The sequence below is a fragment of the Silene latifolia genome, chromosome 9 (genome assembly GCF_048544455.1).
Source record: "Silene latifolia isolate original U9 population chromosome 9, ASM4854445v1, whole genome shotgun sequence".
NCBI classification, from domain to species: domain Eukaryota; kingdom Viridiplantae; phylum Streptophyta; class Magnoliopsida; order Caryophyllales; family Caryophyllaceae; genus Silene; species Silene latifolia.
In genome coordinates this window covers 28175970-28200884 of record NC_133534.1, presented here as the reverse complement: position 1 = coordinate 28200884, position 24915 = coordinate 28175970, and the positions used below count along the sequence as shown (strand labels likewise).

Sequence of the window (24915 nt, the reverse complement as noted above, 5' to 3'; positions counted from 1 at the left end):
GAAATTCAAATGTGACATCATTTAAATAATTCATAATTGCTCATGTACACTTCACATCTATTGACATTTACACTGATATTGCTCATTTACACTTTTACACCATCACACTTACACTACATTTCTGCTGACATTTACACTTACACTTTTGGACGTTTATATTTACACTTACACTTTGGGAACATCACAATTTTGACATTTACACATCCACGTATCACACTTACACAACATATATGGAACATTTACACTTGCATTTGACATTTACACTTTTAGAACATCACACTTACACTACATTTCTGATGACATTTACACTTACACTTTTGGATGTTTACATTTACACTTACACTTTGGGGATTGACATTTACATTTCTTTGAAAGTGATGATGTCCAACATTTACACTTGCATTTGACATTTACACTTTGATTCCCTTTACATTTACACTTGCATTTGACATTTACACTTTGCTTCGCTTTACATTTACACTTACACTTCATATCTGATGACATTTACACTTACACTTCGTAGCTGTTACATTCACACTATTTTTTAACATTTACACTTTGTGAACTGTATTAACAAGTCCTATTTACAGATTCACTTAACAAAAATGGAGTGCAGCCCGCCAAGTAGGAATTGTGCAGGGAGGTCGAAAAGAGGTTTACACCGTACATCGGGCAGGAGTTTGGGGGGATTGAGGATACGGTAACATTTTATAAGATATACGTCATTGCTTGTGGGTTTGATGTGCGTAGGTACACAACGAAAAAATGGCGTGGCAGAGAGATCAAGCCAAAGCTTATCGTCTGCAATCGAGAAGGTTTCGCTCGCAAGGGGCCGAGTAAAGATCAGAGTGACGGACTAGTTGGGGAGAATTCACAGAGGATATTCAGAGTCACTAGAGTGGGGTGTAAAACGAGGATAAGAATATATATGAAGAATGGTCTTCTATTAATTGACCGGTTCCACGGGGGTCACAATCACGAGCTTATCTCACTTAAGAACAGAGAGTTCCAGAAATTGTCGCGCAACATAACAGATTATCACAAGATGATAATCGTTTCGAACTCAAGGGTAAGTAATATATCATCACTGTCAATACTAATTCAATAAATCCACTCACGTTATATTTATATATCATATATGTTATTGATTGACAAGTGAAGATACGAGCAACAAAGACCTACAAAATCTGCAAAGAACAGGTGAATGGATTCTAAAATATTGGAGCAAGCTTAAATGATTTTAAGAACTTCCATAGGGATGTTAAATGTTTCATTCACGAACGTGATGGTCAGTTGTTCGTATACCATTTTAAGGAAATGACTGAAACAAGAATAGGTTTCTACTTTGACTACGATCTTGACGATGATGACAGCCTACGTAGGGCTATATGGGCGGACGGTACTGCCCGAGAGAATTACAAGATTTCTGGTGATGCGGTGTCATTCGACCCAACTTACTCCTCAAATAAGTATTCTATGGTATTCACCCCATTCACAGGTGTGGATCACCATAAACGATCAGTGACTTTCTGTGGGGCTCTAATTGCAAGGGAAGATTATGAGTCATTTAATTGGGTTTTCAGCCGGTTTTTACAAGCAATGGGGGGTAAGGAACCCGAGTACATAATTACAGATCAGGACCCAGGTATTATCAAATCTGTCCCTCTTGTTTTCAAGACAGCGCGCCATCGGTTATGTATGTGGCATATAATGAACAAAATGCCCAGTAAGTTTGGTGTCTCTAGGAGTGATTATAATGACTTCATGTGTAAACTTAATGAAATTATATGGGACGATGAGCTTGAAGCAGCAGAATTCGATGCTCTCTGGGAGCAAATTATTGAACAGCATGGTGTTGGCGCCAATGATTAGTTTGCGGATACGCATGCTATAAGGGGACAGTGGGTGATGGCGCATTGCAGAGTCTTGAAGATGGTGTCTATTATGAGGACGACTCAAAGATCAAAGAGAGAAAATAGCTTTTTTAAGAGGTTTGAGCATAAGTCAGGAACATTGGTTGAGTTTTGGATACGTTTTAAGAGCACTATGGACCAACAAAGACATACACAAAAGCAACTTGACAACAATGATAATCACTCGTCCGCAAAGACGTCAACACATCTGGCGTTAGAGAGTCATGCTGCAAAGGTGTATACTTATTCAGCTTTCTACACCTTCAAGGAAGAGGCCATCTACTCAATTGATACATGTAGAACCGGAGGTTTCACTGAAAGAGGCGAGTTAGAGGTAACTACTGTCAAAGATTCGTCCAGGGGGACGAATTTTGAAGTTGCATACAATCCAGGTAATTTAATTTACACTTTCCATATAAGATTTACACTTTCCGTGATATAACATTTACACTTTCTATCATCACATTTACACTTTCCATGATATGACATTTACACTTTCTATAACATAACATTTACACTTTCCATATCATGACATTTACACTTTCCATAATATGACATTTATACTTTCCATAATATGACATTTACACTTTCCATGATATGACATTTACACTTTCTATTTATTCACATTTAAATTTCCATATAATCACTTACACTGTTTGTAACATTCACACTTACATGATAGCCTTAACTGATGACCCAGGTACACGTAAAGCAAGCTGCAGTTGTACGAGGTTTGAAAGAACCGGCATCCTATGCCGCCATATAATATGGATTTTTTCAGCAAATGGGATGAAGATTATACCAGACGATTATGTTGTAAATAAATGGACGAAAGAGTATCTCCGATTAAGGATGTTCAATTATAATGGTGAAGGGACAGAGAACATGGAAGTTATCGATGAAAAATAAATTACAATGTCAATAATGTGGTAAGAGGTTCATCAGGCTGTAGGGCTCCTTCGAGGCAAAGGTGTGACTGATGTTGACAGCTTTTCCGCTATAATTAGAGGATTTAAGGATACGCTGTCACGATTAGGGGAAGTGTTGAATAAAAATTAACAAACGGAGAAATTTATAAATTGTATGGCCAGTGAGGTAGTGACGATATTGCCACCAAAGAACTCGAAAAATAAGGGTAGCGGAAAAAGAATGTTGTCAGCCAAAACAAAAACATTGGCGTTGGCTGGAAAACCCAAACGCAAGTGTAAGAATTGCAAGAGAATGACAAATCATGATAAAAGAAACTGCCCTAACCCCTTCTCAGCACACACACCATTGTATGAGGGGTCGTCTGACCTAGAAGAGGATGTAGGAGAGGAGGAGGAAGAGCTGGAATCAGAACAAGAATAGACGTCACAGCAGTGATAATGTAGCTTTTGTATTTTGAATGTGTAACTTTTAACTTTGATGTGTTATAACTGGAACGAGGGATTAGGAATTGGTCTCATGGCAGCGTCACTTTAAACTGCAATTGGTGTAACTCTGATTAATACCAACGTTAGAGTTACACTGTCATAAGACCAAAATGTTCTGTTTTATCGGATTGCCAAACATTGTGTTACTTGAACTTATTTGGATTTGCGTATGTTATTTCAAGTAACAGTTACACTTGTGATTAAATCAAGTCTAACCCTACCTTACCGATTCAATGAAACTTTCAGTATAAACTGTGATGATATGGATAGTGTAAATGTGATTAAATAGGACGTGTAACATTTACACTTATTTCACATTTACACTTTCAGTGTGTTAACATTTACACTTCCCATCTCACCATATTTACACTTTCAAAACCACTTCCATATGAATGACACACTTACACTTTGAATATCGTCACATTTACACTTTGACTGTCCCAATTTACGCTTTCAATAACACTTTCATCTGAATGAAACTAAACTTCAATTTCAGTGTGTTAACATTTACACTTTCAGTGTGTTAACATTTACACTTCCCCTCTCACCACATTTACACTTTCAAAAGTACTTCCATGTGAATGACACACTTACACTTTGAATATCGTCACATTTACACTTTGATTGTCCCAATTTACGCTTTCAATAACACTTTCATCTGAATGAAACTATTCTTCAATTTCAGTGTGTTAACATTTACACTTTCAGTGTGTTAACAGTTACACTTCCCCTCTCATCACATTTACACTTTGAAGAAAATAAAATTCAATTCAACTGATTGACAATTATCATAACAACTACCTGACATGTCCACAAAAAACAGATAGCATTACAGACATTAGTTTCAACATTGCCAACCAAAATACGAATAGTCAAGAACAAAAAAAAAAAAACAAAACAATATGTCCACAAATGGTTTACTTTTTCTGCAAAACATTCTTCATTTTGCGCTTCTTTTGTAACTTCCTCCATAATTCATCTTTTCCAGCTATAAACCCATCCAACTTCGCTTCGAAAACGTCTTTGTTGATATTTATGTCAGCTAGTACAAGGGTCGCCACCAACTCGACTACCAAGTACCGTCGATTCCTCTTTCTCTCCAAATCTGGATGCTCAAAAGGTTGACCCTTGTACATCAGCATATAAATCATACAGAAAATCCCTGATTCTGTTATGTTAGGAAGGGGTATTTGGCGCCTGAACGGGATTTGCCGATGCTCAAAGCTAGTAAACTGGTATCCCCTGTCGACGGTTCTGGCATCCAAATAATCGCTAATAGTTGATGCCTGCCATGAAAGCACATAAAATTAAATAAACAATATATTGTTCATCTTCTTCGAAAGTGATTTATTGGCATCAGACTTACAACTTGACGAGTAACTCTGCACATTTCAGACTGCTCCCAGTTGGGATGAGGTTGGTAGTCAAGGAGATCGACCGTTTACGCTCCGAAATTTATACATACGCATGCAAAGTGCCCACCAATGTTGACAGGTATAAAGATAAACTCAGCATTCAGGTTGAAAGTTTTATCACAGTCCTGGATGAAGGTATCCCAAATTAGGTACAGCCGATCATTGATGGCATGATACACTCCTATTCACAGAAGTGAGTGAGACTACATAATAACTAGGAAAATAATGTATGACATACCCCAAAGAAGGTCATCCTAGGAAGTAAGTATTCAGCGGACTCCAAGTGGTTCAGCAACACAGCCCAGGACTCAATCACAACATGCGACATTACAACCTCAGAAAGCATGGACATGATGTCTGACCGGCGTAGCGCGGCATGCCTACTGAACCAAGATATTGATTCGCTGCAATGAAACACACGTATAGTAATCAATTAAATATAGAAATTGATTAAAAATTCAATATCGTAACTAATTGAACACGTTATAACAATTTGAGAGATACTAACGAATTTTCAAAGTTGTGGACATCTAACAAGCAATAGTTCACCGCATGCTTTCGACGTGATCTAACACCCCTGACCAAAGTTTGATTGTTCTGTAAGAAGGTAGAGACAACAAGAGTCTAAGTACCAGCAGCCCCACAATCGAGTGAGCATCCCAGACCATCCCCCCCCCCCCCCCCGCCCGCCCCGAGGGCGGCTCCTTACGGCTGACATGGGTTGGCTTCCTGAAGACTGCACGGATGCAGGTATGACGACAGGGCTGCTTTCCGCCGGTATGGTTACAGGTTTGACCACAGGGCTTCCTTCTACACGGTTAGGAGGTGGGTTTGCGGTACGGGGCTGCTTACTGTAAGTAATATCTTCCTCATCGTCCAGATTACGCTTCTGTGCAGCATACGAGCCTGAATTCAAAACTTGAGCATGCTTTTCCTTGAATTCGGATATCCTTCGCCGAACGTCTTCCCTAACTTTGTTATGGTCACTCAGGACCAAGATCGACACCACTTCAGCCCGGATGAGGTTGATAACGTCCATCTCCCCCAGGGCATAGTCAAAAGGTTTCCCATTGAAAAGCAACATGTGTATCATCATGTAAACCCCGCAGTCAAACCTCGAATAACCTCTACCTTGCCATTTAAATTCTACATTGACAAAATTAAACCCGGCGACCTTTGAACCTTTGGCAATCCCTTTAGACTCCAGAAACTTGCCCATTAAATCACACTGTAAAGGTATTTAAAAAAATAGTCAATTTAAAAACAATATTTACATTTCCAGAATACATATACACTAAAGGTAATTTAGATATGTTGTTTATAGTTATTACCGCAATACGCGAAATTCCAAAATATGGAAGCTTTTCAAAATCATCATCGCAATGACGAATGTCCAGATACTCTATCTTCTCAGATGCGAAGTTATGCATGCACAGCTGTAATGATCATTATTGCCAGATAAGACCGGGATGAAGACCTGGAGCATGTGAGAACAAAGCCATAATAGTTACACTTCACAATATTTCATATTTACACTTTCTATATCATTACATTTACACTTTCTATTTAATCACATTTACACTTTCCATAATATCACATTTACACTTTCTGTTTTATCACATTTACACTTTCTATTTTACCACATTTACACTTCCTATTTAATCACATTTACACTTTCTATGTGATGACATTTATACTTCCTATTTAGTCACATTTACACTTCCTATGTAATGACATTTACACTTCCTATTTAAGACCTGGAGCATGTGAGAACAAAGCCATAATAGTTACACTTCACAATATTTCACATTTACTCTTTCCATATCATTACATTTACACTTTCTATTTAATCACATTTACACTTTCCATAATATCACATTTACACTTTCTATTTAATCATATTTACACTTTCCATAATATCACATTTACATTTTCTATTTAATCACATTTACACTTTCCATAATATCACATTTACACTTCCTATTTAATCACATTTACACTTCCTATATAATCATATTTACACTTTCTATTTAATCACATTTACACTTCCTGTTAGGCCTGGAAATCCGCAGACATCCCTGATCAATGTCTCATCTTAGCCTGACTATCAGGGTGCCAGGATGTCAGGACACATGAAGACAGGCGCCAAGCCATGGAGAGAACAACGGTCAAAATATCATGACGATATTAGACCAAGAAATCATATTATAAGAGGAATACGCACGCAGCATTAAATAGGAAGATCACGCAATTAAAGCAGCAATTAAGGACGTGATATTGAGAAATTATTGCGGGTAATTAAGGCAAATATTCCGCATTAATACCAGGATCAAGCAGCCGTTCAACTGGTGACTATATAAGGAATATTTGGAAATCATTTGAAGGACGACAACACAAGACGAGATAGAGCATACAATATTCTCATACAACTCTTAGATACTTATGTTCCATTGTGCTAAATACATAATACAATAGTGAAATCCTCTCCTAGCTTGGTGCCCGTGGTTTTTTCCCATTCAAGGGATTTTCACGTACAAAATTCTTTGTCTTCTTATTGTTATATTTATCGTATTTATATCCTTATATTCCACCTTGACGACCTGACCTACGGACTAACTAGAGCTAGTTAACCCTACCCAAATCAACCCTGACCTGATTTCGCCTTACGCAAAATCCATACAAAATAATTGGCGCCCACCGTGAGGCAACTAGCTCTTTAAACCCTTTTTTCTTATCCTACAAAAATTCAAAAATCCCACAAAAATGGCCCAGCCCACTATTGAAGAACAGTTGAACGCAGCCCTTCAACAAATCGCTGAGTTGGAAAGCTTAAAATAAAAAGTAGCCCAAACTGAGGCAGAAATTCTGCAATTAAGAGAATCTGAGTCAGCTCTGAAGCAAAAATTGGAAAAAACCCAAGGAGCATGCTCTAGATTCCAGCCAGGAACCCCATTTGCATCAATTATCAAAAACATAAATTTCTCTAGTTTTGGGAGCCCAAGTGGTTCTAAATTCATCAATGTTGATAATGATGGTGAGCCAAAGAATGACAATGAAAAACCTGATGAATCTGCAGCAATCATCATGATGGCAGTAATTCAGGAAATCAAGAAACTCAATGAAAAATTCGACAAGATACCTGGGGTACCTGCCAGCCTGGAAGAAGCTGCCCCTGACAGTTATGCTGATTCGCCTTTCATAGACGAAATAGAAAAGGTAGATTTACCCAAGAAGTTTGTGGTCCTATCCATGAAAATCTATGATGGAACCACAGATTCACAAAACCATGTGGCCCTCTACAAAAAAAAAATGTTGGCTGCATCTATTCCCAGCGAATTCAGACAAGTTTGCATGTGTAAGGGATTTGGAACAACCCTGACCTGCCCTGCTCTACAATGGTACATCAACCTGCCAACTGGGAGCATCCATTCCTTCGCCAACCTGATCAACAACTTTAACCAGCAGTTTGCGAGTAGCAGGGAGTTGGAGAAGCGATCCAGTGATCTTTACCAGAATACACAGAAGCCTGATGAAACTCTCAGGACATTCCTCGCAAGATTCAACAAAGAAAAAGTATCTATTCCCAGGGGTGACGTTGGAACAGCAGTAGAGGCATTCAGGCAGGGGTTGCTACCACACAGTGACTTATACAACGAGCTCACTAAGTATCCCTGCCATACCTTCGAAGATGTCCAGGCCAAGAGTCTTGCTTTTATCAGGCTAGAAGAGGACAAAAGCTACAAACTTGGATCACCCAGTGGACCAAAGGATTATGAAAAAAGCAATAGGAAGAGCAACAAAGGAACCAACTACAGACCAACTCCATATTCCAGGCCAGACCATTCAGAAGTTAACCTGGCACATGAGTATCAAGGTAAGGCTAAAATTTTTCCACCTATTTCCGAGCATAACTTCAGTATTGATATTGCAGGATTAATCCAAAGGCTTGACAACATGGGACCAGTAGTCAGATGGCCCAAGAAGATGGAAAATCCCAACCCTAGAAGGGACAATTCCAAATGGTGCGAATTCCACATGGACATTGGACACACGACGGATGACTGTTTCACCCTAAGGAAAGAAGTGGCTTACCTGTTGAAATATGGATACTTAAAAGACCTGATCAAGTCGAAAGGCAGGAATGAGGATCAGGGCAAAGAGAGTCAGGAGCATAAGCAGGATCGCAGCCTCCCTCCACCACCTCCAATATATGAAGTAAAATTCATATCTGGTGGATCAGAAATCTGCGGCCTGACCAGTTCAGCAGCAAAAAAGATAGCCAGGACGCCAAGGACCGTATCACCCTGCAAATCGGATCATATCCCAACAATCACTTTCAATGATTGTGACTTGGTGGGCATCCCTGATGTTCATCATGATGGCCTGGTAATTTCTATGCAGATCGGAACCGCCACAGTAAGAAGGATTCTGGTAGATGGAGGCAGCTCAGTAAACTTGATCATGCTTGACGTGCTGAAAGCCATGAAAATCAATGAGGACCAAATCACCAAAAAATCCAGCGTTTTGGTAGGGTTCAGTGGAGAAACCAGAAGCACTCTAGGAGAAATCCACCTCCCAACCTACGTTGAAGGAGTCTCATCCTATGAGAAATTTAGAGTCCTTGATTGCCTGTCGTCTTACAACACAATCTTGGGCAGACCTTGGATTCATAATGTTAAGGCCGTGCCATCAACCTATCACCAGTGTATCAAGATACTAACAGACTAGGGCATAGCCACAATCAAAGGGGATCACAAGACAGCCCAGGAATGCTACACAACAGCCTTGAAACCTTCCAAGGCGGGTAAGTCCCTTGCATAGCAATTACAGTACCCTGTCAGGAGCACTTATGTAGCACCTCCCAGAATGGAAACAGATCAGGTAATTCTAGACCCTAAGTACCCTGACAGGTATGTTTTGATAGGATCTGACGCCCCAGATAGTGTCAGGCCCGAACTGGTAAAGTTTTTTAAAAATAAATCATCTTGGTTTGCTTGGTCACATTTTGATATGACTGGAATTAATGCTGATATAATTACACATAAACTCAATGTTGACCCATCTTTTAAGCCTGTACAACAGAAAAGACGAAAATTTGCAGCTGAAAGAAATGCCATAATCACGAAAAAGTGGAAAAACTCTTGGATATGGGAATGATCCGGGAAGTAATTTACCCTGAGTGGCTGGCTAACGTGGTTGTTGTGCAGAAAAAGAATGGAAAATGGAGAGTCTGCGTAGACTATACTGACCTGAACAAAGCCTGTCCCAAGGATCCATTTCCTTTGCCACATATTGATGCCATGGTAGACGCCACAGCAGGCCATGAGATGCTGACATTCATGGATGCTTCCAGTGGATTCAATCAAATAAAAATGCACCCTGCTGACCAGGAGAGTACTAAATTCATTACAGACCGAGGCATATAGTGCTACACTGCCATGCCTTTCGGCCTGAAGAATGCAGGGGCAACGTACCAGCACCTGGTCAACATGATGTTAAAAAGACCAAATAGGTGATATCATGGAAGTTTACATGGACGACATGGTGGTAAAATCCAAAAATGCAGAAGATCATGTGAAACATCTAGAAGTAGCATTCAAAATATTTGAGAAATACAACATGAAGCTCAACCCTGCAAAATGCCACTTTGGAGTCTCTGCAGGTAAGTTCCTGGGATACATGGTCACGAAGAGAGGCATAGAAGCCATCCCTGAACAAATAAAAGCTATCCTGGAATTACAGTGATGCGTGTCATTTATATGATGTTTTACATCTCTTTTTACACGCATTTCAGAGCTCAATTGTGCCATATATGCCCATATTTCTCTATTTTCCTCTACTTTCGTGCTTTTATACTTTATTGCAGAAATGTGGAGAATTTAGCGGGAAATCAAGCCAAATCTGTTCCCGAGTAAGCTGCATTGTAAATGACGTAAAGGAACTGCTTAAGGAACAAGCTTGGTGCGCGATCCAAGGCCCAAAGGACGAATCCACGAGTTTAAAGAAGTCAAGTAGCAGCTTATCCAGTCGATCGACTAGTCCAATCAGTCGATCGACCAAGGTTCGGTTTCCAGAAGCTACTGTTGCTGAGGAGCAGTCGATCGACCAGCTTATTCAGTCGATCGACCAGATTTCGATTCCAGACGAGATTTAGAAAGCCCGTGAAGTTTAGGTTTTAGAATAAGTTGTTGCGTTTATTGCTATATAACGTAACACCAGCATGGAATAAGGGAGAGAAGTTTCTATCAGAGAATACATCAAGTTATATATCACATACAGTATTTTTAGTTCTAGCTTATTTTCCGAACTAGGGTTTGATTTATCGACTTTTGCATCGGATCTTTCAGTTCTTAATCTTAATCTTCCTTTGAAACCTCGGTATTCCTCTGCCCTAATTCCTTTTCTGCTTTATTTTCGTTAGTATTAGAATTGCTAGATTTGTGCCGAAGCCAATTATTGTTATTGTTAATTGCTATCTATTTCAAATCATGAATTCAGTACCCTATTGTCTTAGTTTATTTGTTGTTTTTACCTTCGTCATGAGTAGCTAAATAGCTTGTGCTAGGATGTAGGCGATTTATGGCTAGGCGGCAATAGGTTAGACACGGACTGAACCCGCGTGTCAGTCAATCGACTGACATTGTTGGTCGATCGACTGACCTTGTAAGGATATCTTCGTCTTAATTGTTTTTAATCTTGTATCTGACGAGTTGAATGCATGCGACCAGTTAGATACCTATTTTGTGACCGACCCATTAGACCGAAAGGTAGGGTAAGTTATTTGACCATCAATTAATTCGACTAAACTGTGCTAAAGATCGAAAGATAGGTATAGTTTAGACCATTAGTCGCTTTTCAGGACGAAAGTCAGTATTAGTGACATTAGGGACTTATAGCGAGATCGAGAGATGCTATTTGTTAGGAGTGGACCGAGAGGACCTCTTATTTCCCGCCTTACTTGTGTTTAATTCAGACCGACTTAGTTTGCTGCCGCCGAAGCAGTAATGACCCGACCATCCTAGTACCTTTCTTTTATCTGTTTAATCCACATCTTTAGTTTATTTTCTTCTTATTGTTATTAGTTATAGACCAATTCAACCAACCCCCACAACATTACCTTTGATCGATCATAGAACAACTAAAGTTTACAACGCCTCCTTGCGGATCGACCACTTTACCACTAGCCTAGGTTAGTCTTAATAGGAATTATAAATATTATCTTTGGTACTCACAGCGACGGGTATCAAATTTTGGCGCCGTTGCCGGGGAGGCAATAGTCCTAATTTCAGTTGTTTTTATTTTTAGTCTCCCTTTTACCTCAGGGAACCTCGGTTCCTTGAGATCGTTCTCATGTCATTCTTTCTGAGATTTCCGCAGAAAGAGAACGAACTTTTTGGGGCTTATGTCGCCAGGCTTATGGAATGGGTAGAGCCTAGACGAGAAGCATTCTCTCCACTCCAGATTTTCTTGACCATCATCCATGGGGTGACCGAACCTACGCGAGCCTACCTAAACTCTAAGGTGGACTTCACAGGAATGTCCGAAAATGAGGCATTAGAGTTTTTTGATCAGTTCGCTGCTGAGTCTCTTAAACCCAACTTTGTGCTACCTGAATTGCCTGTCCCTATTACTACTGCTGTGTTAACCCCTCCGCCCCAGATTGGGAGCAAGAAGGAGGAGAAACTTGTTGTTTTAGACATCGCAGGAGCTGGTTTGGGGAAGGAAGAGCCGCTGGATGCTCCAGCTGCGACAGAGCAGATCGTTTCAAGAGGCGGTCTTGGATGCCTAAGTTATGGAACTGACGAGGAAGTGGAAGATGAGTCAGTTAAGGTGAGATGGGCAGATTTGGACTCCGATGGTTCTGAGGGAGTCCTTGATTGGGAAGATGACGACGCTGATCAGCTGAATTCTCCGTCTGTCGAAGCTGGGAAAGGTGCAACTGATAAGATGGGCACCATTGAGGCTACCTCTAGTAGCCAGAAGCCAACGAAGTGGGCCATCCCTTGGTCCTTTTTGATCAACTATTAGTTGATCAAATTCGTTATAAACTTCATTTTATTGCTTTCGAACTATTTGTTATTGCTTTTGTGTGCGCGAAAACTTCGCTTTTATTTAGTTTGCTTAGGATTTTTAAGTACTTTAGACTTTATTCCGGGTTTTGCGCAATTTTTGGCGCGTACTATTGTGCATTTGCAGGTAATTAGAGCTTATTAGCTCAAATCATTGAGCAATTACGAAGAAATAAGACACTGAAGTAGTGTTTTCAGTCGATCGACTGGTATCATTGGTCGATCGACTGAGTTGCGGGTTACAGGAGCTACTGTTCACGACCAATTGGTCGATCGACTGCCTATTTAGGTCGATCGGCCACTGCTGCTGCTTTATTCGCTCACGACCTCTCCCCTGCTGTGTTTGGTCGATATGCGGACTTCAGGGAGTTTTTCTACTCCACTTCATTTCCGTCAAATTATCTATTTCTTCTATTGCCTCATTCTTGCACAATATTTACGTTCCAAAATTGTTTCTCTCAGTCTTATGCGTGGTTTTAATTGTCTTTTCAGGTCTCTTTTTGGTAGCACTGCTGGCTACTGAAACCTCCTAGCTCGCGCTGGTTTGGGGAGGTTTCCTTTGCTGCGCTTAAAGTCTTGTGAGTTCCCAAGTCTTTCCTGTATGTCATTATGTTTTTATTTCCCTTTTCTCGCAAATTCCCATTTCTCTTTACTTTCATTACATGATTTTGCACAATGGGGACATTGTGCGATTTGGTTTGGGGAAGGGTTTTGCGTCGCATATCATATGTTTGCATTCACGTTTACTTTTTGTTTTGCATTGTTTTTTTCATTTCACATATATATACAGAAAAATAAAAAAAAAAAAAAAAATTGAAAAATTTCAAAAATTTCCATAAAATGCACGTTTATTTTAGCATATAGGTCGAGTCGGAACGGTAGTATTTCAAGGATGATTTAGCTTATGCACCTGTTTTGCCTGAGCCTTGCTTGACTTACATGTTATTAGTAGAATCATAAGTGCATATCTACGAGTTTTCGTTAATTTACTCGCTGAGCCTGAGACTTGACTTTAATAATTGGCAAGCTACATCATATTTTCTGAGTTTTTAGAGCTTATAACTGGTGACATCTATGACCGGTTTATTTAGGAATGTGAGTAGTACTCCTTATGGGGCATGTTTCCTTAATTTGCATGATTATGAATTCGATCTACTTAATACCTGTATGCATTCGGTTTGTGGTTAGTTGACACATGTGGTAGAGGTTTCCTTTTCTCATTTTACCCATAAGCTCCACACTGCCAAAAATATCCCTTTTTGTCCTATTTTCTACATCCTACATTTAGCCTGTCCTTTGTCAAGCTAGTAGTCTGTGTTTTTGGGGTTGTTACTCATTTTTGGTGGCATATGCTCTGTTGAGATGAAGTTTGGAAAATGAAAGAGGAAAGAAAGAAAAAAAGAAAGAAAAAAATAGAAATGAAAATGAAAAAAAAAGAGAGTTTCTGTACTGTTCAAAGCAGTCGATCGACTGCTCATTCAGGTCGATCGACTGACGTGCGTGAAACAAAAGAAAGAGAAAAATCAATTCGCATACTTTATCCTGTATCTTTTGGCGATTTTTGCTCCCATGATTCCTTTATATCCTATGGGGAGTTTTATTGATTTGATAGTTTGGAGATTGTGAGTTTTGTGCTCGTTATAGCACCGTTTCGTTCGTTATTGAGCAAGAAGTTGGATATTGTCACTTGGTTCCGTTTTGGTACTAGCTTGATCACCTGTACCTCCACTTTACCATAAAATGTTTTGCCTCTTCTTACCCATACCTCACATTTCCATAATTATACCTCGGCATGTGTCAATGGTCATCTGTTTGGTTGGAATGCGTATGTACGGTCATAGAGGTCGTCTTCATAATTTATTGCTGGCATGTCTTCATAGGTCGTAGTTAGGTGAGAGTCACTACAAAATTAATTCTTTCTATCTTACAAATATATCACCTGTGCTTAATTGAGTGATTTGAGCGACCCGCGAGAGTCCAATTTGATAAGTCTCTATAGTCAACAGTTCAGCAGTTTTTGACGACTTTATAATTCGTTTGCATGATTCACATTACTAGTTGATTGTTGGTTGTGTATTAAATTGGTTTAGGCCTTACAGTTTGCATTTCGCTCTGAGTTTGAACTCGTTCCATTAGGTCATTAGATCGAGTCTAGTTCTTGCTTGGGGACAAGCAAGGTTTGGTTTGGGGAGATTTGATGCGTGTCATTTATATGATGTTTTACATCTCTTTTTACACGCATTTCAGAGCTCAATTGTGCCATATATGCCCATATTTCCCTATTTTCCTCTACTTTCGTGCTTTTATACTTTATTGCAGAAATGTGGAGAATTTAGCGGGAAATCAAGCCAAATATGTTCCCGAGTAAGCTGCATTGTAAATGACGTAAAGGAACTGCTTAAGGAACAAGCTTGGTGCGCGATCCAAGGCCCAAAGGACGAATCCACGAGTTTAAAGAAGTCAAGTAGCAGCTTATCCAGTCGATCGACTAGTCCAATCATCGATCGACCAAGGTTCGTTTCGAAGCTATCTTCTTGTTCTTTGAGGAGCGATCGATCGACCAGCTTATTCATCGATCGACGATTTCGATTCCGGACGAGATTTAGAAAGCCCGTGAAGTTTAGGTTTTAGAATAAGTTGTTGCGTTTATTGCTATATAACGTAACACCAAAGATGGAATAAGGGAGAGAAGTTTCTATCGGAGAATACATCAAGTTATATATCACATACGGTATTTTTTTAGTTCTAGCTTATTTTCCGAACTAGGGTTTGATTTATCGACTTTTGCATCGGATCTTTCAGTTCTTAATCTTAATCTTCCTTTGAAACCTCGGTATTCCTCTGCCCTAATTCCTTTTCTGCTTTATTTTCGTTAGTATTAGAATTGCTAGATTTGTGCCGAAGCCAATTATTGTTATTGTTAATTGCTATCTATTTCAAATCATGAATTCAGTACCCTATTGTCTTAGTTTATTTGTTGTTTTTACCTTCGTCATGAGTAGCTAAATAGCTTGTGCTAGGATGTAGGCGATTTATGGCTAGGCGGCAATAGGTTAGACACGGACTGAACCCGCGTGTCAGTCGATCGACTGACCTTGTAAGGATATCTTCGTCTTAATTGTTTTTAATCTTGTATCTGACGAGTTGAATGCATGCGACCAGTTAGATACCTATTTTGTGACCGACCCATTAGACCGAAAGGTAGGGTAAGTTATTTGACCATCAATTAATTCGACTAAACTGTGCTAAAGATCGAAAGATAGGTATAGTTTAGACCATTAGTCGCTTTTCAGGACGAAAGTCAGTATTAGTGACATTAGGGACTTATAGCGAGATCGAGAGATGCTATTTGTTAGGAGTGGACCGAGAGGACCTCTTATTTCCCGCCTTACTTGTGTTTAATTCGACCGACTTAGTTTCTTTGCCGCCGAAAGTAATGACCCGACCATCCTAGTACCTTTCTTTTATCTGTTTAATCCACATCTTTAGTTTATTTTCTTCTTATTGTTATTAGTTATAGACCAATTCAACCAACCCCCACAACAGTTACCTTTGACTGATCATAGAACAACTAAAGTTTACAACTGCCTCCTTGCGGATCGACCCTGTTACCACTAGCCTAGGTTAGTCTTAATAGGAATTATAAATATTATCTTTGGTACTCACAGCGACGGGTATCATACAGTCACCCAAATCTGTCAAAGATATCCAAAAATTGACAGGCCGGGTAGCTGCCCTGAACTGTTTCATATCAAGATCCTCTGAAAGGTGAAAAACATTTTACAACCTCCTCAGAAAAAATAAACAGTTTCAGTGGACGGATGAACATGAGACAGCCTTTCAAGATTTAAAATCCTACCTATCATCTCCACCCTTACTGGCTAAACCAGAGAACGGAGAACCCCTGTCAGTATACTTATCCGTCACTGACACATTAGTCAGTGCAGTCCTAGAAAAAGAACAGGATGGTCAACATCACCCGGTTTATTATGTAAGTAAAAGCCTGCTGGATGTTGAGATGAGGTATGGAGTACTTGAGAAATATGTTTTAGCTTTGATTATGTCGTGTACTAAATTACGACCTTACTTTGAAAGCCATCCCATTATAGTCAGGACTAACTTACCAATAAAATATGTCCTACGTAAACCTGAATTATCAGGCAGGATGGCCAAATGGCCAGTTCAAATTAGCACATACGATATCTCTTTTGAACCCAGGGCAGCGATCAAATCGCAGGCCCTAGCAGACTTTGTGGCTGACTTTAGCCCTAACCTAGAACCTGACCTGAAAAAAGAAGTCAACCAATTAGAAAATAAAACCCCAGACCAAGAATGGACTTTGTTCATAGATGGGGCATCCAATGCCAGGGGGACATGCTTAGTATTAGTGCTTAAATCACCACAGGGAGATGTGATAGCACATGCTATAAGCTGCGAATTCAAAGCAACTAACAATGAAGCGGAATATGAAGCTCTGATAGCAGGCTTAAAGATATGTCTAGACCTCGGTGTCCAAAACCTAAAGGTAAAAACTGATTCACTTCTAATTCCTAATCAAATAAAGGGAATTTATACGGCTAAGGATGCAAAAATGATTTCGTATTTAGAATATGCAAAAAACTTTACCGCTAAATTTGCTTTATTTGATATAGATCAAATATCAAAAGACCTGAACACACAGGCTGATGCTTTGGCCAGTCTAGGTTCAAATTTTACCCCTACGGTTTTTGATAAAATACCAATTGTTCATTTATTAGAGCCAACCATCAGTAAGCCTGAACAAGTCAACCCTCTCAATCAGGACGGTAACTCTTGTACTAAACCCTATTATGATTGGTTTCTCCAAGGAATACTGCCTCAGGGGAGACACGAAGCAAGGGTTTTTAAAATTAGAGCTTCAACTTATGCTATTATCAATAACACATTATTCAAGAGATCGCAGGTCGGACCATACCTTAGATGCTTGGAGCCTGACGAAGCTAAACTTGTAATTCAAGAAATACACGATGGACACTGTGGTAACCACAAAGGAGGAAAAATCCTGGCGAGTAAAGTACTCAGGACAGGCTATTACTGGCCTACACTGAGGGCTGATTGCCTGGAATATTCTTCAAAATGCGAAGCCTGCCAAGTCCATGCACCAATCATACATCAGCCATCTGAGCTCCTTCATTCAATCTCTGCACCCTGGCCATTCATGAAGTGGGGCATGGATATTGTGGGAAAGTTGCCTATAGCTCCAGGACAAAAAGTATTCATGTTGGCTATGACTGATTACTTCTCCAAATGGATCGAGGCTGACTCTTTTGGGCAAGTAACTGAAAAAGAAGTAATATCCTTCATCAGAACGAATATTATATGCAGATATGGAGTCCCATCAGAAATAGTATGTGACAATGGAACCCAATTCGTGGGGAAAAAGACCCAATCATTCTGCCAGGAATGGAATATCAGCCTGGTAACATCCACCCCTGGATATCCAAAAGCTAATGGCCAGGCTGAATCCAGCAATAAGGTAGTCATAAGCTGCCTAAAGAAGAAGCTAAAAAGAAGACGAGGCAGATGGGCTGAAGCTAAGAACTTCCATTAGTACTATGGGCAGAAAGGACAACCCCAAAGATATCAACAGGCCAAACACCTTATTCTTTGGTGTATGGCTGTGAAGTTGTCATTCCTGCAGAAGTCCGGGTGCCAACATCAAGATACAGCCTGAATAATGTTGAAGCAAACAGAGACCTAATGCAAGATAACCTGGTCCTGACAGAAGAGCTAAGAGACTCTGCCAAAATCAGGATGGCATCATACCAACAAGCAGTAGCTAGGACTTACAATAAAAAATGTTAGACATCGAGTCTTCAGGGAAGGAGACCTTGTCCTACGAAAAGTTTTTCCAAATAAAAAAGAAAAATCAGCATTCAAGCTTGCCCCCACATGGGAAGGCCCTTACTTAATTGACTCAATTGTCGGACAAGGGGCATATAGGCTCCAAACATTAGAAGGAGAAATGATCCCAAGATCCTGGAATGTAACCTATTTAAAATTATTCCATATGTAAAACCCAGATCAGGCCACAATCAGGTACAAACTCATATCTTTACTCAACCTGATGTGCTACCTGAAAAATTACGTGTTTTATATGCTCTATATGCAACTCATATCTATATATTTAACTAACCCAATTTCTCTTACGTTTTGAAATCCTGAACAATTATACATGATAAATGTTTATATGTATAAATATTCAGGATTGAGGGCTACTCTACTATATATCAAAATCTGAAACAAAACTTTGCACTTAATTGTGCCTAACAAGTTGGTAACCATCACCGGATACAGTAAATGTCAGGACCAATCAGGCATGAAATAATTGCCTGACCTGACTAGGTTTACTGCAAATGTTTACAAACGGCTGGGCGCAGCAAGACAGTGGAAGGGTGTGCCATCCCGACCATTTAGTCTAAAAGCCCTCCTGTCAGGCCGAATACCAAGCCCTCCAGTCAGGCAGGGGACATAAACCCTCCTGACAGGCCGGTTTTCCCACCCCTTCAACCACTATGGCAAAAACCATACTTGGTTGAATTACTCACGACAATTTAAATAACACGACAAATTAAAAATACTCTACAGGTTAACCAAACAAATATTTTGACAAGTCCAAAAGGATTGGAAAAGCAAAAGCCACAGGTTCAAACAAAGTCAAATAAGCAAAACAAGCCAAAGAAGGCCACCACGATTATATTAATAAAACCCTTACCCCTGGGGCAAAGGCACCAAAATATCCATAAAGGCCAGAGATAGTCTCCCTGACCTGAATAGAGACAAAAAAAATAAAATTGTTTGTCCAGGGACATCCCCCCTGGATGGGCCAAATATCAACTAGAAAAAAAGAAAATTACTGCTTCTCCTTGGAAATAGCACCAGCACTCCCACTCTTAGCCGGATCAGCATCAACATCTTGCTCCCCTGGAGAGTCAACCTCCTGTTCATTTCCCATGTTATGCAGGTCAGGATACTTTGAAGCAGCAAAAGCTATCTCAGCTTCAGGGTTCCATTTGGCCCTAGCCTCAACATGCTCCGACATAGCAGCCACCTTCCCCTTAAGATAAAAATAAAAGGAGGTATCATCAAGCTTAAACTCCAAATCATCCCTCTCCTGGGTGAGCTCTTCATTTCTGTCCAGCGCCTCCTGCAAAAGCTTTTTATTTGAATTTGCTTCAGCCTTAGCAGCATCCCTCTCAGCCTGCGCCTTCGTCAAGTCAGCAGCTTTAGCAGCCAAGTCAGCCCGTGCAAAGTCTAGTTCAGACTTCAGCCTATCACAATCTGATCTCATCAGGTCAATCCTGGCTACCAAAGAAGTAGCCTGATAGGCATTATGGAGACAGGCCATGACAGGGCAGTCGTATACCTATCAAAAATAACCAACCGGCTCTAACAAATATAGCTAGGGAAGTCGGGTCGATCTCCACAGGGAGATGGGAAAATGTCAGCTTTAACTAAGTCCGTCACGGTAACCAATTTGGGGGTTTTAATTTGGTTGTTCTAAACTAAAGAGGTTGAGAAAGAGAAAAAGGTAAAAGAATGAAGATTGAGCAAATAAGGGGAAAACAGCTAAGACAGTCGGTTCACCATGATTATTCAGTCAAGCAATCTAGGTCTCAGGTCAATGCAAATATAGTCTATGGGGCAGTGAATATCTCCTTCCGGTCTCAATTCACCCTAAAGCACAAATAGTTTAGCTTCCGCCCTCACTACAGTGCCCTAATGTTCGCTACGAGTCTCACCCTTTCCAACCTTCCGGTCCAGGTCAAGGTTTACTATGATTAAATGCCTAATTGCGTCGACTCAATTAGATAGATATAATTAATTGTAGCGATTAACAGCAAAGACTACACAAGCATAAAACCTAATACGGGGATTACTATTCCTTCATAATCATGGATTCCCTAGTCTTAGCAAGAGGGAATTAGCTAAACTTCATTATCGAATCAACAACAATAATATATAGATAATAGGAATTGAACATGATAATAATAAACAAGAGGAATTCAAATAAGAAATCGCAGAGATAAGAAAAGAGAAAGAAGTATTAGCAATAAGATTAATTAAGAGTAAGAATTATGAATTGAAAGAGAAAATAGTACCGATTACAAGTTCCGAATTCGAGCAGTAGAATAGTAAAGAGTAAAGGAAAAGGTAGCACTGAAAAAGATGATGTTCTCAAGAGTTACGCAGTCTAGTCCCTAAGTAGCATACGAAATCTCTCCCTAAACCTAATCCAAAAGCCTAATTACAAAAGCCCATGCGAAAATAGGCGGAAAAACATAATTACAGGGTAAAACCACTCGATCAAGTCAAATAAAACCGCTCGATCGAGTGGAATAAAACCGCTCGATCTAGTAACTAAGCAACAAACCCTTCGATCGAGTGGAAATAAACCACTCGATCGAGTAACTCCTTATAATGCCTTCTCGATCGAGTAATATTTATGCTCGATCGTGTGATCTTCATGATATAAAGCATTCAATCGACTAGAAAAATGGTCGGTCGAGCTATATTAGCACATAAGGCACTTCGACACCTTCCGAAATCAGCTCATGCGTCCTCAAAGTGATAGATTCCAAGCTCCGATCCCATGTTCTCCATAAATGCATGCAAATGGGACGAGTTTAGGCTCGATTTATCTTCTTTTCGGTCTGTACCTGCAATTTACACAAGACAAACCAAAGTAGACTATTCGGGGGTATTTGTAGCTAGATGCTACATAAAATAGTACAAAAATGCGTGTAAAAACGAGGTAAAAACCTTATATAAAACACACGCATCAAATCTCCCAAACCAAACCTTTGCTTGTCCCCAAGCAAACTATGAATGCAACTGAGAATAAACAATGGAACGGGACCAACGCATCAGCTACAAATCATCCGCCAAAACCAGTTTAATGCAACAACTAACAAGTGGCAAAAGATAAGTGCAAACAAGTTAAATCAATGTCTCAAACTTACTGAACCATCGACCTTGCAAGACTCAAAGATATCGGACTCTCACGGGTCGTTCATCACTCAAATTTAGGCACAAGGTGAGTATATATGTGAAAGATAGAAAGAATTAAAGACACTCACCTAACTCGACCTATAAGAACATGCATGCAGTTAACATGAATAAAGTCTCTACAACCGTACATATGCATTCCAACCAAACTAATGACCAAGACACGTGCCAAGGACTTACATTTGGGTAAGTGAGGTAATGGGTAAGAAGGGGCTAAGATGAATTTAGAAATGTGGAGTTAATAGCCAAACTAGCAACACCGATCCAAATTATGAAACTGCATTTCAACTTCGTACTCAATATAACAATACAGAACGGTGCAAATTCGATGCACTCAACTTACAAGACACCATAAACTTGTCAACTCCGCATAAAATATAAATAAGACATGGGAGTGAAAATCATCTATACAATTTTTCATTTTTCGCATATGATTTTTCTTTCTTACTTTTCATTTTTCTTTTTCAATTCTTTTTTTTTTTTTCATTTTTATTCATTTTTTTATTTTTCACAACATTTTCTTTCTTTTCATTCCCTTTGATTCTTCCACCAACTTCTAAAATCAGATATATAACCAAACCGCAGTAAAGCATTCCAAACTGCTACTCATCACTAGCTTGGCTAGAGTAGGCAAAATTATAGAATGTAGCTAATAGGAGAAAAGGGCAATTTAGCTATGTGAGGCTCATGGGTAGAATGAAATAAAGGGAACTGCCTCTCCTAACATGTGTCACCATCCACAGACCGAATGCATACAGGTATTAAGAATACTGGACTCATGCTTATGCAATTGATGTTACATGCCTTACAGAGAGTACTACTCACATCCTAAATGAAACTGGTCATGAATGTCACCAGTTTATAAAGTTCTAACCTTAGAATGTATAGTAGCTTGCCAATATATGAGTCAAGTCTATTCGTTCAGATAAGAGAGAAACAAAAACTCGTAGATTATGCACATTATCATGCCGACTAAATGTCAAGAATATGCAAGGCAGAGGCAAAGATTCAATGTAGCGTCAAAGTTCAAACGTTCCGACTCAAATTAAACGTGAAAATTTTTGAATTTTTTTTTAAATTTTATGTGATTTTTTGAATTTAAAAACGACAATGCATGCGGAAATAAATAAACGTGCAAACGGAAATGCAAGAAAACATGCAGACATAGATATGGATGCAAACCTCCCCAAACCAAACTGTACAATGCCCTCATTGTACCAAAAATAGGGAAAGAAATGTAAACTAAGGAGAAAAGGATATCTGGAGTTGGAATACTTACAACACGTCATGAATAGGGACCTCCCCAAACTGACCATGAACATGGGAAGTCATAGGTAGTCACACAGCAGCTCAACAAACGAAAATTAGCAGCTGGAAGACGACATGGCTCGATCGAGTATCATAGAACAACTCGATCGAGTGGTTTGGTGTCAAAAAATGATCGATCGAGTAAATATATCACTCGATCGAGTAATTGTGAATCTGCAGCTTGTCAATCGAGTATAATTGTTACTCGATCGAGTGATTACCAAAGAAAATGTGCTCGATAGAGTAGAAAAACTACTCGATCGAGTTGCTTCACCTGCAAAACATATATAAGAAGCATATAAAATGTAGAGAACGCATAGTTTGGCCTCTAAAGTTCAAAAAAAAAAAAACAGCTAAATGAAAATTAAAAGGTTCAACAGAAATACAACAAAACAGTCCGGGTTGCCTCCCGGAAAGCGCAGGTTTAAGAGGTCCCGCACGACCTTTCTGGCATCAATTTACTGGCGCGTCAAGCTCGTCGAAGTATAAGACTTCAACACGATTATCTGCTTCATTTGGTTCGTGATAATGCTTCACATATTGCCCATTCACCTTGAACCGATTTCCTTCGGGACCTTCTAGCTCAACGGATCCAAATTTAGTAACAGCTGTCACCGTATAAGGACCACTCCACATGGACTTCAGCTTGCCAGGAAATAATCGCAGTCGAGCATTAAACAGCAACACCTTCTGCCCGACATGAAATTCCCGAGGTAGAATTCTTTTGTCATGCCATCTCTTCATCTTTGCCTTGTAAATGCGCGAGTTATCATAGGCATTAAGCCTAAACTCTTCCAATTCATCTAGCTGCAAAAGACGATTCTGACCACACAACTTAGGATCAAATTTAAGCTCACGAATTGCCCACCAAGCCTTACATTCCAATTCGACAGGTAAATGACATGATTTCCCATAAACTAACCGATAAGGTGATGCACCGATCGGTGTCTTAAAGGCAGTTCTGTAAGCCCATAATGTGTCTTCTAATTTTAGACTCCAGTCTTTCCGTGATTTAGAAACTACCTTAGACAAGATCTCTTTAATCTCGCGATTAGAGACCTCAACCTGACCACTGGTTTGGGGATGATACCCCAAACCACGCCTGTGTTGAACACCAACCTTAGACAGAATGGAAGTTAGTTTCTTTTCTTTAAAGTGCATTACCCCATCGCTAATGACGACCCTAGGGACACCAAATCGGGGACATATGACTTTTTTGAACATCTTAATCATGGTCTTGGCATCACAATGGGGTGAGGAATTTGCCTCAACCCACTTTGACACATAATCGACAGCTACTAAAATGTACTTGTTACCTTTACTAGATGGGAACGGTCCTTGGAAATCAATGCCCCAGACATCGAAAACCTCAACCTCTAAGATACCATTTTGTGGCATCTCATGTCTCTTTGAAATGTTCCCTGATCGTTGGCAGGCATCACAAGCTGAAACAAAAGCCTTAGCGTCAGCAAACAAAGAAGGCCAGTAAAAACCAGACTGAAGTACCATAGCCACGGTGCGCGATGGACCATGGTGACCACAATAGGAAGAGGAGTGACAGCGTTCCAGGACTACTTTGGTCTCCCACTGCGGAATACACCGTCTGTAGAGATCGTCTGCACATTCCTTAAACAAATAAGGGTCATCCCAGAAATACTGCTTAGCGTTATACAGAAAACAATTCCTCTGCTGATGAGAAAGGTCAGGCGACAGCTTGCCACTGACAACGTAATTAGCTATATCTGTA

The 24915-nt window shown here is 39.8% G+C and overlaps 2 protein-coding genes across 2 annotated transcripts; both read left to right on the top strand.

The window, feature by feature from the left end:
• The first annotated feature begins 1317 nt into the window (after positions 1-1317).
• LOC141600790 (protein FAR-RED IMPAIRED RESPONSE 1-like) lies at positions 1318-1872 on the top strand. Its single transcript, XM_074421039.1, has one exon. The coding sequence runs from the start codon at positions 1318-1320 to the stop codon at positions 1870-1872; it is 555 nt and encodes a 184-aa protein (XP_074277140.1).
• A 36-nt stretch (positions 1873-1908) lies between these two features.
• LOC141600789 (protein FAR1-RELATED SEQUENCE 9-like) lies at positions 1909-2822 on the top strand. The gene is made up of 2 exons (XM_074421038.1): positions 1909-2305; positions 2596-2822. The coding sequence occupies exons 1-2, from the start codon at positions 1909-1911 to the stop codon at positions 2820-2822; spliced, it is 624 nt and encodes a 207-aa protein (XP_074277139.1).
• The last annotated feature ends 22093 nt before the right edge of the window (positions 2823-24915 follow it).

Bases quoted from the DNA above. Each gene is read 5' to 3' on its own strand.
- LOC141600790 (XM_074421039.1), top strand. From the start codon at position 1,318: ATGACTGAAACAAGAATAGGTTTCTACTTTGACTACGATCTTGACGAT.
- LOC141600789 (XM_074421038.1), top strand. From the start codon at position 1,909: ATGGCGCATTGCAGAGTCTTGAAGATGGTGTCTATTATGAGGACGACT. The intron at 2,306-2,595 runs GTAATTTAATTT...CTTACATGATAG, and splicing joins TGAAGTTGCATACAATCCAG to CCTTAACTGATGACCCAGGT.